The sequence below is a fragment of the Anolis carolinensis genome, chromosome 2 (genome assembly GCF_035594765.1).
Source record: "Anolis carolinensis isolate JA03-04 chromosome 2, rAnoCar3.1.pri, whole genome shotgun sequence".
Classification (NCBI taxonomy): Eukaryota; Metazoa; Chordata; class Lepidosauria; order Squamata; family Dactyloidae; genus Anolis; species Anolis carolinensis.
In genome coordinates, this window is record NC_085842.1 from 186,061,990 (window position 1) to 186,081,019 (window position 19,030).

Here is a 19,030-nt window from a genome sequence, read left to right on the forward strand (position 1 = left end):
ATAGGCTCTGAGAAGAAACACAGAGTAGCCTGTTCAGAATAGGAGTAACACAATAAAAGTTTTCGAGACTTTCTGTGGGAAGAAGTCCTGTGTACATAGAAGGGCAAGGCTTTCCTGGAATTGAGAGCATGCCATTTTCTCTTAAGGTCACAGGATGGATTGGTAAAAAATGCAGGTCAGACCATTCAGGTGAAAAATGGAAACAACTTTTGGAAGAAAAGAAATGTCAGGATGGAGGACAGCGCAATAGGCATTGAAACGAAGGTAGGGCTGGTCTGATCTGAAGGCAAATAGCTCACTTACTCTGCTCACCAATATAATGGCCACTAGAATACAGTTTTCCATGACAGAAAATTGAGATCACATGAGGCCATTGGTTATGAATGTTGTGAAAGTTCTAGTGCGAGGTTCCAAGATGGAAGAGGAGGGCTGATTTGTAGACATAAGTTGCAACTTTTGAAGAATATAGTCACTAGATGGTCCAAGAAACACAAAGGCTACTTGGTTTCCAAAAATACCATGAGATGGTTGCGACACAGGACTTGATTGAGGAAAGTGCCAGATTCCAAGACATTTGTAATTGAGGCAGATTCTGGTTGAATGTCAATGAGGTAAAGAGCTTCCATTTACAAATATAGGATTTCTGTGCTGATAGTTTGTGTGCAACTTCCAAAATATGACATATGGATGGGGACAGATTCATGGTGTGATCAGCAGCATGTGAGATGAAGGGAGTCAACATCCGGGTGGAAGATTTTGTTGTATAAGGTCAAAAAGTTGGGATGAATGGGGAATCTTCAGTATTGGCCCTTCGACAATTGGAGGAGGGAGGCGAACCAAGCTTGTTCTGGCCATCAAACTATCACCATGACAGTCCTCACTCTGTCTCAAATGACCTTAGTGATCACTCTGGTAAATCAATGGAAGAAGATGATGTACAGTAGAGAGCTGATCCAACTGAAGAGAAAGTTGATCCCAAGCAAGCAATCCTTGTCCAAGTCTCAAGCCCAAGACCAAAAAGGTTTGCATTGTGTGTTGGCCTGAGATGCAAAGAGATCTATTGCTGGGACTCCCCAAACCTGAAACGGAACATAGCTCCCCTGGTGAAGTTTCCATTCATAGCATGAACGAGATGTCCTGCTAAGTGAGTCCATGAATACATTTTCTTCTCCTGGCAGATGGATGGCCATGAGAAAGATGTTATGGGAGGTGCACCACCTCCAGAGGTGAGTGAAAGTCACAATTTGAATAAGCTTTTCCTTCACTACAGGTTTGAAGGCTTTGAGAGTCTTTACTACTGCTCTGAGCTCGAGGAGATTGACATGGTTCCTGGTCTCAAGATTCAACCACTTTTCTCTGTCATTCCTTTGCAGTGCATGCCTCATCTATAGGGGCAGGCATCTGTTCTTATTGTGATCAAGGGCTCTTGTTGTTGAAAAGGCACTCCTACACAAATATTGCTTTGTACTAACCACCAGAGGAGGGAGCAAAGCATGGGCCTCATGAAAAATTGGAGAGGTGAGTTCAGGAGCAGGTTGAATGTTCCAAGAAACCAGGATTAAAGGGACTTCATATGGACTGGGTGAAGGGTGTCACTGATGTTGTTGATGCCATGAATCCAAGTAGAGATAGAATTCATTGAAATCAAAAATGTCTATTTGGGGATATTGTGAGGGTAGTCTATGGGAGCTTTCAAAAGCTTTCTTCCTGGATGAACACTCATTATCAAAGAGAATAAAATATGTTGTCGTGTTATGCCAAGTCCCATTTAAACAAAGATTTGTTAACCAACGGAAGAATCAAACAAAGTCCTGCCTGGTATATTAACAGAACAAAACCCCAGATGCTAAAATTCATGCAGGCCAGCAGTTTTATGGTACGTGCACACACAAGCCACTGAGAGCATGAAAAAGCTCAAGTCCTTAGTCCAAGTTGCTGTGGTCTCACAGCAGGAATTTCCAGAATTCAAATCCAAGTCCAATAAAGCTGGCAGTCCAAAAACAGCAGAGTCAGAAGTACAAGAAACCAAAATACAGCAGTCACAAAGATAGTCCATAACCAATTATTTAACGAGCATCATAGTCCAGGCTTATATCACAAAGCAAAGATATTTTCTCCCTCGACAAGGCTGAAGCCTTGAGAGCCTTTTCTCTTACGTGCTCAGGTGTTGTCTGCTTCTCTGCTAATCATGCAGACCTATGGGCCTCTGAAAACTGGCATCTGTATTATAAAAGGAATGTTGCATTTAACCCTTTATCAGCCTATCCTTATATATTGACTTCTGCTTGCTCTGCCTGCTGGATGTATTGGTTACTGCTGAAGGCTCCTCTTCTGCAATAACTAAGATAGGCTGAGGAGCTGGGGCTGCCGAAAGCTGCAGGTCTACAACTCCACCACCGGCCCTTCAGCAACCCCTTGTCCTCACTCTCAGAGCTGACCAGGACATATGTTTCCTATGATGTTTATCTTTTCAGTCAGAAGAAGGACAGACTTCGGAATAGAGTTTACAATGAGGACAAGATCACAATTTCAGTGTCTCATTCGAACTGGTTTCAGGATCAGGCTACAACAAGCCAATCATTGAGATATGGAAAGAGGATAATATTCTTCTCATGTAAGAAGGCCACTCCTATGCCATACACTTTGAGAAAATCTGGGAAGCTGTGCAGAAGCCAAAGGGGACAACCATGAAATGACATGCCCTTCATTCCACTTGGAAGCAGGGAAGCTGCTAACTATATAACTATATGAAATATGAATCTTTCAAATCTATGGTTGTAAACCAGTTGCCAATGTGCAAGAGGGGAAGGATGGGGCTGAAACTCACTGTTTGGAATCCACAAGGTCTAATGTAAGAGTTTAAAGCCTAAAGGTCGAAAATCGGTAAAAAAAAAAACCCATTCATCTAAGATAACGGGAAGAAAAGGACATAAGCAGATGGATATGGAGCACATGCTCAATGGCCTCAGAGCAATGGGTTCAAATTCCAGGAAAGGAGATTCCACCTGAACATGAGAAAGAACTTTCTGACTATAAGAGCTGTTCAACAGTGGAACTCTCTGCCTCAGAGTGGTGTTGGAAGCTCCTTTTTTAGAGGCTTTTAAACATAGACTGGATGGCCTATCAGGGAAGCTTTGATTCTGGTTTTCCTACATAGCAGGGAGTTGGAAATGGCTGGCCCATGTGGTCTCTTCCAACTTTATGATTCTATGATTCTTTGAACTGAAGAAAGTAAATCAAAGAGTTCTCCTTTGGACCACGTTAATGGAGAAGGAGATATTAGTTCAGCTCCAGTCAAAACCATGGAAGTGGTAGGGGAGCTTACCCTTACAGTAATCACAAGGTGCTCTGATGTAGAAGAAGAAGCTCACTGTTGTTGTCCTTCTTCTTTGAGAAGAATGTTGAGAATGTTTTTGATAGTGTCATGTTCATTAACACTGAAGACGTCCTAGAAGATGTAGGACTCTTGGTAACCTCCTAATGTGGAGCAGTGGAGATTGTTGAATCTTTGGTGTGTGAAGAGTAAGAAGAGGTTGAGACCATTTCAAAAAGTAGCATCTTCAGGGATTGTTCTATGTTCTTATGTGCTGCAGGATTGAAGAGTTGACAGTATTTGCAAGCCTGTACCAAGCATGATTCTCCCAGGCAAAGGAAACATTTAGATTGGTCATTCTTATCAGGAATTTTACTCCCACAGTCGAGGCACCACTTAAAGAAAGTAGTGGATGACATACTGGCTCATCCAGTTGCGCAGATTGCTGGAATGACCCTTTGAACCCATTTTTAGTGATAAGCAGGCCCGGCCCAACACGGCACGCTGACCACGCCCCCGCGTTGGGCGCCACCTTCCCAGGGGCGCTATTGAGCCCCTGGGAGGTGGGGCCACACCTGGCGGAGGCAGGGCCATACCTGGGAGGCGGGGTCGTATGACGTGGGAGGCGTGGCCAGGTCTGGCCCCGCCTCCCAGGGGGCGCGCCCTGACACAGCCAGGCTGTGTGTGGTGGCAGTCCTTCCAGGCCGCGACGGCCGCGGCCTTGAAGGACTCCTGCCGTACGCAGCCTGGCTGGGCCAGGACGCGCCCCGTGGGAGGCAGGACCGGCCACGCCTCCCATGGTGCACGCCCGCTGCGGCGGGAGTCCTTCCAGGCTGTGGCCTGGAAGAACTCCCGCCGCAGCCTGGCTGGGCCAGGATGCTCGCTGTGGGAGGCGGGGCCAGGTCTGGCCTCGCCTCCCACACCGCGCACCCTGGCCCCGCCTCCCGCGCCGCCCGCACCGTAGGAGGCATGGCCACCCGGCTCGGGAGGTGGGATTAGGGCACGGGAGGTGGGGCCAGTCCTGGTCACGCCTCCCACGGCGCGGGGGGGGGGGGCGCAAAAAAACTTTTTGTGTACCCCTTTCAATATCCTCAGTGATAAGTCCTGGGGATAAGTCCAAGTCAAATAGCCAAAGGTAAGGTGAGGAGAATCCCAGGTTGAAGTTTAAGGAATGCAAAACATGGGGCAAAAGTTAGGTCAAACACTCTGTGGCTCTGTGGTCGAGAGGCAAAAACGAAAGCAAAAACAAAGCCAGATGAACAAACAAGGTTCCTGCTGTTGCTGCTGCTGCTGCAATGAATGAAAAGTAACTGGGCCTTTGGGTGGCACCCACCTGCCTGAATTGTAATGATTAGAGTGCAGGAGCAGACAACCCATTTCTGTGATTCAGGGAGAAAATGAAGAAGAAATGGTGCTAATATTGTTATTTTTCAAAAGTTTTTCAAGAAAGGCGTTGACCCTTCCTTTCAGGCAGAAGAAAGTTGTGGGACAGAGTAGGAGATTAACAAGCATAATAGTGGTACAACACAAGAAGAAATTGAGATAGGTATTGAGAGGGTGCAAGTAAGTAAAAAAACGAGTAGGAGGGAAAGGAGACTGAAGGGTACAAGCAGAGGAGTGCAAGAGACAAGCATAGAAGCTGTTCAAGGATGAGGCAAAGGAGAAACTAGGAGGGAAAGAAAAGAGTGCAAAGTAACTGAATGAAGAAGCAAAGGGAAAAACATGGTAAGGCATAGGAGGGAAGAATCTAAGAATCATAGTTGGAAAGACTGACAAGGACCCATCCAACCCCCTGCCATGCAAGAAAATACACACAATCAAAGCACTCTCAACATACAGTCATCCAGCCTCAACTTAACCTCCAGAGAAAGAGATTCTACCACACTCCAAGGGAGCATATCCCACTGTCGAACAGCTCTTACCATCAGGAAGTTTAAGTGGAATCTCATTTTCTGCAATTTGAATCTGTTGCTCCGTGTCCTAGTCTCTAGAGCAGCAGAAAACAAACTTGTCACCTCTTCAATGTGACATCTTTTAAATATTCAGATAAGAGTTATCATGTCCCTTCTCAAGTGCCTCTTCTCCAAGATTAACAGGTCAGTTTCCTAAGTTACTACCATAGGGTTTGGCTTCTAGACCTTGTCATGGAAGCATTTCAGTTGTTGGTTGTTGTCCAAACAGTCTCCCTGCCATTTGTTTTGGAACTGAGGGAAGGGGGAGGGTAGTAACCAGGAAGTAGAGAGGTAGAGGAGATAAGATGGACCATCTGATCTTTTCTTATGGGCCAGTAGGATGAGGAACGGGATTTTATGAGGTCTTGGGAGGGGGTTTGGGTGGAAGGAAGTGGAATGGAAAGCTGCTAGTGAATCTCCTGGTAGTTCTCAGTATGTTAGAAAAGCGAAATCTGTTTCCATGAGAACCTGCCAGAGTTTGCTCCTGAGAGGGATGTGGGGAGTGTGAGTTTTCCCCTAGGTCAGAGAGGCTGTAGCTACGCCGTGAGAGTGAAAGAGAAACAGACTGGCTTTTCCCAGAAGCTTTGAGTTAAGCAGCGAGTCTCTTCTGCTTTTGATTATATTCTTTGCTAATATTTTAGATTTATGTTTATTAATTTTGAAGCCTGCCACCTTCCCAAATTACAAGGTTCCCCTACCCCTATTAATCACCACAAATACTGCTGAAAGGTAGTGGTGGTAAAGATCACATGGTAAATGTCATAATCAAACAGAGATTTGAATTTGGGTCTTCTTACTCCAAATCCAGGATTTAAATACTGTTTATCTCATATCAGTTTTTATGATAAATATGGTGTGCAACTTGAAAAAAATAGAAAAATACAATAATTAATGTGCCTATATGCAGTATTAGAATGCAAATAAAATTTAATTAATATGATTAGAATAATTTGCATCAATCTAAAAAACTGGAGAATCACAACCCTGTCCTTGGATCTAGTTCAGAAGTGGTCAAATATAGCTCTTCACATGATTTTGGCCTAATACTCTAGTCTGTAGTAAGCAATACAGTAATGACTACAGTAATGTTCAAAATCAATATTCAAATGTTCCATCCCCATCCCTATCAGAATGGTGGAAGACCATAAAGTCTGGAGTTTGTGGAGCAGTGGGTTAAACCGTTGAGCTGCTGAACTTGCTGACTGAAAGGTCAGCAGTTCGAATCTGGAGAGCAGGGTGGGCTCCCACTGTTAGCCACAGCTTCTGCCAACCTAGCAGTTCAAAAACATGCTAATGTGAATAGATCAATAATTACAGCTCCAGTGGGAAGGGAACGGTGCTCCATGCAGACCTTCAAGGTGTCTACGGATAACGCCGGTTCTTCGGCTTAGAAATGGGGATGAGCACCAACCCGCAGAGTTGGACACGACTAGACTTAATGTCAGGGGAAAACCTTCACCTTTGCTATACCTCTCCATGGAAGCATGATAGCAATAGAAAAATTCCTACTGCTTCCTAATTTCCATAACAGTGTGTTTAGTTCATGTACTAGTTTCTCAGGTTCCCCCAATCACAAGCTGGGACACCAAATGAAACTCACACTTTTCCTGTGCCATAACTTCTGTAGTCCACTGCTGCTGAAACAGCCACAATCAGGGCAGGCATGCCATAGCCAACCAAGTAGAAGTATTTTCTCCGTGAATGTTCACTTTCAAAGACCTCGACCAACATGATGTAGAGCTGTACTCCCTCCAGAAACATCCACGTGAATGCAGAAAGGAAGAAGAAGTGCAAGAGGGCAGCAAATACAGCACAGGCTATCTGGGAGAGCAAAAAGACAAAGTATGAAAATTGTAGCCTGAACACAGCATGAATCTATAATGCCATGTTGCAAATGACAAGTAGCATCTTAATGATTAGAATACAAATTACTGGACTGTGGAGAGAGGACCCCAGTCTTTGCAGATATTCTTTTAACCTAGGTGGAAGACAGATTAAAAAGTTTCCCCTGGGTTACCCCACATTAGTCTAGTGCATCGTTTGGATGCATCTGGCTAATGCAATCATCACACATTATGTGGCAGTGTAGATGGGCTCACAATCAACACTAAAACTAAACAAAGCTATTAAAATGTGAGCTTTTTTTGAGGTGAATAGTTAGTTGCTCAAAAGGCAGTCAAGGCTTATAAGATTGAAGTTGGAATAAACATCGATTGGTTCAATTATGAACAGTTGATGCAGAAATATAAAAAAGATTTACAAGACTATGGATTTGAAAAGGAACAAACAGATTTGGAATGGATTTTATGGTCTAGGAGGAATAAATATATTGGAAAAATTTACAAGTACTTATTGAAGTATTAAATGGGAGAAGAGTATGCTAAGTTGGGCAAGAGATGTATGATGTAACATAAGCCTAGCTACATGGGAGAAGATGGGGAATAAAGTACTTAAATTCACCAGAACAAATAAATTGAAAAAAAATTACAAGATGTTTCAAAGATGGTATGTAAGTCCTGTTAAATTAGCATAAATTAATAAGGGCGGTGGTTACAAATGCTGGAAGGGTAAAAAAGAAAGAAGGAACTTTTAAAATATTTTGTGGACCTGTCCAAAAATCCAAATATTAGATAACCATTGAAGAGAAATTACAAATTATTTAAAAACAAAATACTCTGTTTACACCAAAAGTGTTTCTATTGGGATTAGCATCTGACACAATTAATAAAAAGGACATGGTATTTCTTCAATATGTGTTTACGGCTGCCTGAATAGTATATGCTCATCATTGGTAGGAAAATGCAATTCCATCTGTGACTGAACAGTTGACAAAGCTTCTCAGTTTGGCAAAACTGGAAAAAGGTATCCTGCCCTTAAAAAAAAAAAAAAACAAGTCAATACAAAGATTTCAAGAGAACTGCCAGCCATTTTTGAATTATTTAAAGAAAGCTTGGGAAGACTGGCTGGTAACAATATTTATGATAAATGATTAGGAGTGGTGAAAAGAAGAACACTGACGAGACAAGTGACATTGAATAGAATTATTAGGTGGATATATGATTTTTTAATATGTGAGCTATGAAACGGGAAATTTGATGGAACCACATTTTTTATTAGTTAACCTGGGGTAGAGTTTGGAAGCAGTCAAATAAATTTAATTATATAGAAGAAGATAATACCGCAGAATATAGGACTTTTAGGTAAATTTATTTATTTATTACAATATTTATATCCCGCCCTTCTCACCAAACAGGGGATTCATATAGAATATGTGCTCATTTTATGCCACTTTGAGTCTCTTTATGGAGAGAAAAAGCAGAGTATAAATAAACACAGTGATACCATGATTTAAAGGTTTAATTCATTCCGTGACCAAGCTTTTAAGTCAAAATGCTCTTAACTCAAAGCAAATCTTCCCATTGAAATGCATTGAAATGTTATTAATCTATTCGCCCCCCCCTCCCGAAAACCCCTCCAGTTTTGGTTACATGTTTTTAAATAACAAAATAATGTATAAATGCACATTCACATGGAACAATATGAAAATAAAGATCAACTTTAAAATGGTAGAAGCACAAAGTTGTGGCAAGGAAGCACATTTGAGGCAACAAAATGTGTGTTGGCCCGTGTAACAGCAAGGCAAACCCTGCATATTAATATGGAGCAACAAAAAAAGAAAGATCAACTTTAAAATGGTAGAAGCACAAAGTTGTGGCAAGGAAGCACAAAGTGAAGAGGTAGAAGCATCATTTTCTTCATACTGTACTCATTCCAGCCTCCCTTTCTCTCTTGCTCTCTCTCTCTCTTTCTCCATGAAGCCAAACATACCAGGAATAAAAACCACACGATATCAACTAACCCAAAGTTCCTCAAAGCGGATAAGAACGAAGCTGACAGCTATCTCTCAAAGCGGACAAGAGCACGAGGCACAAAGCACAGAGGCACGAGGCTGCTCCTTGGAAGCCCTGTACGTTCGCGCTAGCACCCACTCTCACGCTAGTTCTCAACTCAAAATGCTAGTCTTATGTCAAAGCAAAACACAGGCTGAGCAACAGCTCTTAACTTAAAATGCTCTTAAATTGGGATGCTCTTAAGTAGAGCTGTACTACTGCAAATAATAATGTCAAAACTAATTCAGGTATCTGTGGCAAAGAATAATATCAGTAGACAATGAAGATGATGAGAACTGAGAAGACTAAGTTGAAGATTTTGGAAGAATATTAGTACTGATAATATATGATGTGTTTATATTGACAGTGCATGGCTTGTTTATTGTTTACTCATAGATTTTTTTACTGTGTAATTAATAAAAATGATTTAAAACTCCTTCAGTATGGCCCACACAATGCTCCAGGCAGGGCCGTAGCCAGAAAAAAATTTCGGGAGGGGTTTTGAAAATTTCAGGGGGGGGGGGTTGAACCCCTGACCCGCCCGCCCCCCGGGTTCAGACCTGTCAATATCTGCTTGAGATAGTGCCTGGAGGGACTCTTAATGTTTTACGTCTCATAGACTTAGCATGGGGATTTGGTTAACCAGTTAAAATTCATGAGTAAACCAGGGTTTTTTTTAACCTGAAAATTTTCGGGGGGGTGGGGGGGGGTGGGCGCTACAGGCCTGGCTCCAGGTGAGGAATAACTGGTGAGGAATAAAATGTTGATAGCAAAAGTAATAGCTGTCCTAATGCAGTTTATGTTTCATCAGATTTTTCTTTGGGAGCTGCTTCATAATTGTTTTGTGTAGCTTGTGATCAACAGACTTCCTATCCTTTTGAGAAGTAAATAAAATCTGACAACTCTCTAGGTATCTCTTTAGTATTGGTTACTAAAACAGCTCTTTATGATTTTTGCATATTTGGGAGAATAAAAAAATATTCAGAAGAGACAGAATAAAAGAGTTTCTCCCCTTAATTCCCCAAATACTGCTAAAAATAAAAGAATTGTTTGGAGAACTTTAAAACTTGGGCTCTTCTACACTGATACTATCAAGCAGCTTTGAGCCAGCTTGAATCCACTGACCAAGGAACCTGGCCTCAAACAGCTTTGCAGACCCCCCCCCCCCACCCCCCACCTCAATTTCCTGGAAAGAAAAGGCATATGGGGTGAAAAAAAGGGAAAGTGACAGTCAAGAACAGAAGTAATCAATTTCCCCTCCCAGTAGATCAATTAGCTTCCTGCTGCCAGTCATGCCCTTGGGGATTCTTTTTTGGATCAGCAGGGTTGGTGTCTACAATGAGCTCCATATTTTGCACTGGATCTAGAATATACTAGAATTAGCTGCAGCACATTATATGGCTTACATTGAACCTTATCGTGATTTTTTTCAATGCACTCCTTGTCAGGACTGGATTTCAGCTGTTTCAGAATTTCACCATAAATCCTCTCTCGTGATATCTTGAAGCTAGCAAGAGGCACTAGTGAAAAGGCCTGAGCACAACTGAATGGACTAACTTTTTCTTGTGGGAAAATTTTGATACGGGACCAGGACCGGGACCGTCAAAAGGAAAAGCACGTGTTTAGGTGAGAATGCCATTAGCAACCTTTTCTTGGATTGTGGAAATCTGAGTAATAAAGCCAATTCCAAAGTGAACTTTGTGAGTGGTCTGAATTGCTGGCTAGATTCTGCAGGGAAGTGACGCTCCTCCCCAATTAATCCCTGCTGCAGCATGAATTGTTGGTATGCATTTTGTGGCCACTGACATTTCAAGCCAGCTTGGAGTTGTATTATCTTATTTACTCAAATCTAGTGTGCCATCAAATTTAATGTGCACTTCAATTTTTAAGACTCTGAAAAAAAATTGCTGCCAAATGTAATGTGCAGCAGAAAGAAACTCTTTTAGCCAATGTTACTACTACTAAAAATACCACTATGAAAGACAGAAATCACAATGAAGCCCTTTTCAGTGGTTCAAGTTCTCAATGCCAGGTTGAAATCCCATGTGGAAGGCTTAAGAATCATTTGTGGCATCTGTCCAGTTAATCCTTAAAGAATTTTTTAACACGAGAACTGGACAGAGAGAGGAAATGAGAATAGAAAGAGTACAAGATAGAAGGGGAGAAAGAAACCTTGAAAGAAAAGGCAGAGAGAGGAAAGAGTATAGAATGAAGGTACAGGAAAGAAAAGACAGAGAAGGAAGGGTGGAAGGGAGAGAAAAAGAAGGGAAGGAGCTCTGTGTTAACAGAGCCAAGGATGGCTCCACTGAGGGGGAGGCCCTGGGGAGTCTGGGTGAAGGAACTTTGCCTCCTCCTCAGCTTCAGGTCCTGTGGCTTGTGAGGCAGCAGCCCCAGCAAGTCAAGGCAGACGTGGTGCCTTCACCAGTCATTCGCCTCTTCCTCCTTGGCTCCTGAGGTTGCTCGGCGCTTTGCTAGCTCGTCTCTTTGCCAGCTCCTCTGTTGGTCGCTTAACTGACCCGTCCCTTTGCCCGCTGCTTCGCCGGCCGCTTTGCCAGCTCACCCCTTTGCTGGCACTCTGGGAGGGAGAAGGAGCCGGAGCTGTGGCATCAGCAGTGCATGAAGGCTGCCTCGTTTGGCAAGAGGGAGGAGAGGGATGCTGGAAGGAGGGTGGGAGGTGTTTAGACGTAATTCTAATTCAATTCTAATGTGCTATCAAATATAATGCGCACCCCAATTTTGGCTAAGCAATTTAGCCAAAAAAGGTGCATATTAGAATCACATAAATACGGCATATGTTCAGCGCAAATGGCTGTTTGCTCACAACTTTGTGACATTTTAGTTATGTCCACTGAAAGATACTTTGTTTAACTAAGCTTTCAACTTTCTCTAGGGCAAGCAATGATGCTTTAATGTTGGAACACAATGAAGGTAAAATATTTTTTTGATGGAAAGTTACCGGCTGGTCTGCTCTGTTGATCCCAATGAGGAAGAGAAGCTCTGCCACAAACAGGCTGATACACAAGTTTTTATGGATAGTGTTTCTGTCACTCTGGAGCCCACGAAAGAAGCAGAAGGTAAAGATACAGAACAGGAGGCAGACAAGGGACAGGAGAATGCCGACCCAGGTAATGACATCCAGGAGGAGGTTGTGGACTGCATCACCATGCTGCAAACATAACAGAAAGAGAATTAGTCAGCAGCCTCACACAAGTGATCCAAGTCTGATAAAACTCAATTTATCTGAAACAACCCACACGCCAGTCTCTAGTGAGGAGAGTGGTGTAGAGTCTCGCTTATCTGACATAAATGGACTGGCAGGACGTCGGATAAACAAAAATGTTGGATATTAAACATGTGCACCTTTTTTTAGGGGCTAAGAAAAGCATCTCCTTCCCAACCCTACTTCGTCCTCCCTCTTCTCCCCTTTTCCCTTCCTTCCTGGCCCGCCTGACTGATTCACTGCTGGTGGGGGCTTCACACCATCCTTGACGGGTGCCCTCCCTCCTTTCCTCCTCTGCCTCCCTTCTTGGCCTCTCCAGCCCAGGTTTTCCTTGCAATGCGGATGGGGAGCCCCGCCAAGGAGAGAAACTGATCCCTTGCTCTCCTTCCTTGGGTTGCAGCAATGGTGGCGGAGATGGAAGCCAAAGTGCCACCCTGCCCCCCAGGAGCCCCTTTCCTTGGATCCTTGGGAAGCCCTTGGCCGAGATCTTGGCAACCTGATCTCTTTCTGCATCCCTCCTGCTTCTATCTTCCACCCGGGAACAATGTACCATCCTTTTACTGAAGGCACACCAAAGAAAAGTGTGTGGGGCTCTCTCTCTCTCTTTGGGGAGGGCTTTGCAAGATTTTAGGAGGGGTTAACAACTGGGAAGGGACGCAATAAGAAAAGGTGGGCCGTCCCTCCCAGGAGCACCTGCTTCATCCCCTTTCTCTTGCGCTGCATCGTTGTTCTGGTGGTTGTGGCTAAAGGGTGTGCGCTCCGTCCGTCACGAAGCAAAGGGGACAGGAGAGACCTTTAAATACGCATTGATGGAGTTTCTTGCGGTTAACCTGGCATGACGTGAGTTGTAGTTCACCCACAACCTTATGCATTTTGTTCAGTTAAAAAACTACCATTTTCAAATACGCAAGGTCTTCCATATCCTTCTATCAGATAAGACAGAATGTTGGATAAGTGAAGGTCAGTTAAATGACTCTACTGTATTAACTATGATCTAAGGAATGCCTACAAATTTTCTCATTCTCAAGAGCATCAACTGCTTTTAAATACTTTGCATTTCCAATATGAAAAAAGACTTGCATGTTATGCAAAAAGTTTTGCACGAAAAGCAAAAGAAAACTCTGCTCAATTTATTTTTGCACAAGAGACCCCAAATCTCCCAAATCATTGAAAAATGTGCAAGAACTTTCATAATCTCATCCAGTAGTGAAAAGACTGCATGAAACAAATAACCTAATATTTAAATCTGTTAAACAGATTAACAGTGTGTGTGACTGTATTCTCTCCTGTCTGCATAAAGAACAGAGAGAAATTGCCATGAAATTCAAGACAGCTGCTGCTGCTCAGTTGTTTAGTTGTCTCCGACTCTTCGTGACCTCATGGACCAATCCACGCCAGAGCTCCCTGTCAGCTGTCACCACCCCCAGTTCCTTCAAGGTCAAGCCAGTCACTTCAAGGATAGCATTAAACTGCTATTAAGGATGTAGTGTAAATACACTCTTGATTTCAATCCATATTCTGCAAAATAGGTCATAACATTATTTACTGTATTTATTGTGTTTGTGGTGGCAATATTTATAATGCAAAGAAAAACTATCATCCATAGCATCACATGTTTAAAATTTCCATTTAAAATACATTGAAAACTGGCACTTTGAATTCCACAATGATAATATAAATGTTGAAATGACTTTAAAAGAGACAAGAGTCCCAAATTAAAAGACCCAGAGTCCCAAATTAAATGTTGGAGAGCTGTATCGGGAATGTTATCTTTTGATCTTCATTTTTGGTTGTGAGAGTGAGGCATGCCATTTCTATCTGCCTCCATTGTTTACACGTTCTATACAGTAAGACTACCAGATTGGCTGGGGAAAGGAGCACAAGGACCCGTGCAAAAGTGAGAAAAACATAAATAAAAAACTGCTGAAAACAAATAAAAAACTGCCTTTTTAAACGTGGGAGGACACTTCTCTAGGGATCTCTTAAGCTCTTCAACTCTGTGGCCAATATCTGGTAGACACTGACCACAGAGATTCACTGGAGGATCTAAAGATTCCTAGAGAGATTATATTAATTCATCAAATAAACAAATAATCAAATACATAAAAGTGAAATGTGCATATGTGGAAGGTCAATTATATTAATCTTTTTTAGTTTCAGGAGCAACTTGAGAAACTGCAAGTCACTTCTGGTGTGGGAGAATTGGCCATCTGCAAAGACGTTGCCCAGGGGACGCCCGGATGTTTTACCATCCTGTGGGAGGCTTCTCTCATGTCCCCGCATGGGAAGCTGGAGCTAACAGGCGGGAATTCACCCTGCTCCCTGGATTCGAATCACCGACCTTTGAATCAGCAGTCCTGCTGGCCCAAGAATTTAACCCATTGCGTCACCAGAGGCTCATGAGAACCTATGAACTGAGAGGCCAAGGAGAAACATTGCCCCGTTGCTTTCCAAACCCGGTTTTCCTTCACCTATCAGCTGAGAGCCCAAGGAGAAGCAGAGCCCCTTCCCTCTCCAAATCCGATTCTCCTTGGCCGCTCAGCTGAGAGGCCAAGGAAAAGCGAAGCCCCCCTCCACCAAGCCGAGGCTGGCAAATTCACAAGCCTCTGCTTGGATGAAATCCGTTTCTCCTTGCATATTTGGCAAATCCATTTTTTGTATTGCGCACCTCAACATTGAAGTGCTCATTACAATCGATTGCGCATTACAATAGAAAATGGCGCCAAGGTAGGTCGGTCTGTTTGCAGGCTCCGAGTGGCACCCTTGTAAAAACAACTTTTACTGCCTTTTATTACCTTTTTACTGCCTTTTTACTGCCTTACTACATCTGTTATCATCACCTCTCTGAAGAAAAAGCTAAGACTGGAACCCGGGGTGACGAAGGTTGCCTGCAGGGGTCGGTTCTTAGCTGGCTTTCCTAACGAGAGCTAGAGAAGTAAGAGAAAAGGAGAAAGGGAGCCTAGCGTGGAAGGAGAGGAGGAGAGGAGGAAGAACTTTGCCTGCTATTAAGGAACTCTAATGAAATACTTAAGACCAGACTGGATTAGCAAACTAAGAACTATGCTATTCTATTCAATATGCCTGGCTGCCAATTAGAATTCCATTTGTTGATGCCTCATGTGGTGACTGGCTGGAAACCATTGCTCTGAGTCAAACCATCGCTCTGAGTTCTGTTCCTGTTGCCCTGTTGTGCCGAGAGCTGAGTGGCTCCGATTGGAGGTTCGATTGGAGGTTTGTGAGGCTGCTGGAAAATGCTCTGCCAGTGCTGAGGCCCCTCAGGGCAGCGCGTTTGCTGGCAGTGTTGGCAGTGTGGGTGTGCTGCGAGGTGGCGAGGGCGTGTTTTACGGCAAGTGCTGGGGAGGACGCCAACCCGCTGTGTCAATTGCCGCTGCCAGCTGCTGCTGTGGGGATTAGGCCGCAGAAGACTACCCGGGCTGGCTGAGTGGGTTTAGAGGCTGTGAGAGAGATGCCTCCTTCGCTCGCTGGCTGGACGGGCGGACATTACTATCCTATTGTTACCGCTATTGGACCTGGCCTGCTGCTATTATATCGTCACTGTTGCAGCAGCATTGGTGAGTTGGGCTGCAAGCACTTTATATAACAGCACTTTAGACAACAGAACTGCTGTCTAGTAAGTACTATCAACTGAACACCCTACAAGGCACTTATGAGACAGTGTGCTGCTTGGAAAGCAATCTTTTGACTCTCAGGGAATAGACTGCCTTCATTGAGCACTTTATTTGGAGAAACCGGACAGTTGCATTTAATGAACTTAACTACCTTATATATCATCAAATCCCCTGCTGACTAAAACTTTGCCCTGTGAACTAATCACCTGATTAAGAACTGAGCACTGAAGCACTTTAAATCATTATTATTGTTGCTGCTGCAATCAACATTTATTGTGATTAGGACTGTACCATCAATTGAGGGCTTTAGTTAAGGGTTGGGGCTGGTGGGAGGTGGGAAGGGAAGGATGTTAATGGACTATGCTGATGCACTTGAGCACTTATGGACATTGCGGTATAATTAATATTCTTCTGCACTTTGACTATAAGCCTATTACTACCTCTGACCCCAATGAAATCCCCTTTTACCCCAAAGATGAATTAGCTCCCCCCTTTAACAAGCGTCACTTTAAAACCTTTAAGGCGAGAAGGGAGGGAGTTCCAGAACACACTATATATAGAACTTGGGCAAACTCCCAAAGGGGGGGAGAGGAGGAAGGAGAGAACTAACCTTATCTTTAAAGGGGAGAGAGCAGGTAACAGTAAAAGTTAGATCACTGCTTAGGCTAATAGCTAGTGTTACCGCAATGACAGACCATGTAAGGGGGGGGGGGTGGTCAACCAATGGCCGGGGGGGGCATTGAAGTAATTCAAGGGAGGGGGAGATACGGGAAAGGGAGGCATAAACCAATTCGGCCTAGAGAAAGAAGGAGAGTGCTTGTAGATTTAAAACGGCCTCCTGATATAGTAAATTTGGGTGTCCAGGTTGGCGGTTCCACCAGTTTGAGGGTGGTGCTGTTGAATGCCAGGTCTGTCAATGGAAAAGCAGCGTTCATCCAGGATCTTATCCTGGATGAGCGGGCAGACCTGGTGTGTATAACAGAGACCTGGTTGGACGAGGCTGGGGGAGCTAACCTCATCCAGCTTTGTCTACCAGGTTATATTGTGCAGCACCAACCAAGATCTGGAGGAAGGGGAGGAGGGGTTGCAGTGGTCTATAAGGAGTCCATCCCCCTGACCAAGTGCCCCATCCCACAGTCAACCTTGTTCGAATGTGCTCATCTGAGGTTAGGGGGCTGGGACAGTTTAGGGATTCTGCTAGTGTACCAACCACCTCGCTGCACTATAGTCTCCCTGCCTGAGCTAGCTGAGGTGGTCTCGGGCCTGGCGTTGGAGTCCCAACAGCTCATTGTGCTCGGGGACTTCAATGTCCATGCTGAGACCACTCCCTCCGGTGCAGCTCAGGACTTCATGGCCGCCATGGCAACCATGGGGCTGTCCCAACTAGTATCTGGCCCTACCCACAGAGCAGGGCACACACTTGAATTGGTTTTCTGCCAAGGATGGGAGGAAAGTGGTGGTGTGGAGGAGCTCACCGTTGCTCCTTTGCCATGGACTGACCATCACCTGATCAGGTTTAGACTTACTGCACCCCCCAACCTCCACAGGGGTGGAGGACCTACTAAAATGGTCCGCCTCAGGAGGCTTATGGATCCGGATGGATTCCTGACAGCTCTTGGGGAGTTTCCCGCCACCATGGCTGGTGATTCTGTCTATGCTCTAGTCGCCCGCTGGAACAAGGAGGCAACTAGGGTAATAGACACAATCACTCCGGAACATCCCCTCTCGAGTACCCGAGCTAAACCCTCTCCTTGGTTCACCGAGGAGCTGGCAGCGATGAAGCGAAAGAAGAGGGAACTAGAGTGTGTGCGACGTTCAGAGCCGAGCAAGTCAAACCAAACACGGCTATGTTCCTATCTTAGGACATATGCCGCGGCAATAGACGCTGCAAAGAATTCTTTCTTTGCAGCTAATATTGCGTCCGCAAAGAACCGTCCAGCGGAGCTGTTCCGAGTTGTCAGAGGTTTGTTATATCCCGTCTCCCAAGACGGGATCCCTGATAACTCGGTAGCCCGCTGTGAAGCATTTGCTCGGTTCTTTGCGGACAAAGTTGCTTTGATCCGTTCCGGCTTTAACACCATATTAACGGCAGCTTCCGAGGATGTAACACAAGCACCTGCTTGTCCCATTTAGATGGATTCTTTTCAATTGGTTCAGCCTGAGGATGTGGACAAGGTGCTTGGAGGGCTACTACATGCATCCTAGACCCCTGCCCATCCTGGCTGGTGAGAGAAGCCAGAAGGGGGTTGGCCGAGTGGGTGAAGGTGGTGGTGAATGCCTCCATCCGGGAAAGCATTTTTCCAGCGAGCCTCAAATTGGCTGTGATCAAACCACTGTTGAAGAAGCCATCACTGGGCCCCACTCAATTGGAGAACTTTCGGCCTATTTCCAATCTCCCCTTTTTGGGCAAGGTCATGGAATGTGTGGTGGCCGCACAACTCCAGGCATTCTTGGTTGACACTGATTTTCTAGATCCAGTGCAGTCCTGTTTCAGGCTGGGGCATGGTACCGAGACAGCCTTGGTCGCCTTAGTCGATGATATACGCCGGGAACTGGACAGGGGGAGTGTGTCCCTGCTGGTTCTGCTGGACCTCTCAGCAGCCTTTGATACCCACGATCACGGTATCCTTCTGGGGTGCCTTGCCGGGATGGGGCTCAGAGGTACTGTTCTGCAGTGGCTCTGGTCCTTCCTGGAGGGTCGTTCCCAGATGGTGTCATTGGGGGACACCTGCTCGACCCTACAACCATTGACTTGTTGGCTCAGCTCCCCCATGTTGTTCAACATATACATGAAGCCGTTGGGAGAGATCATCCGGAGTTTCGTGGTGAGATGTCATCTGTACGCAGATGATGTCCAGCTCTGTCACTCCTTCCCACCTGTCACTAAGGAGGCTGTTCATGTCCTGAACTGTCTAGCCACTGTGTTGGACTGGATGAGGGCGAACAAATTGAAATTGAATCCAGACAAGACAGAGATCCTCCTGGTCAGTCGTAAGGCTGAACAGGGAATAGGGTTACAGCTTGTG

At 44.7% G+C, this 19,030-nt stretch overlaps 1 protein-coding gene across 20 annotated transcripts in view; it reads right to left on the bottom strand.

Annotated features, from left to right (window-relative positions):
- Positions 1-19,030, bottom strand: part of adgrl3 (adhesion G protein-coupled receptor L3) — a 463,017-nt gene that overhangs the window by 94,921 nt on the left and 349,066 nt on the right. For all 20 annotated transcript variants that reach the window (XM_062974088.1, XM_062974092.1, XM_062974094.1 and 17 more), the window contains 2 exons: positions 12,112-12,321; positions 6,866-7,086 (listed from right to left, as the gene is read on the bottom strand). In XM_062974088.1, the coding sequence (XP_062830158.1) occupies positions 6,866-7,086; positions 12,112-12,321 (431 nt within the window). The remainder of the gene's footprint in view (positions 1-6,865; positions 7,087-12,111; positions 12,322-19,030) is intronic.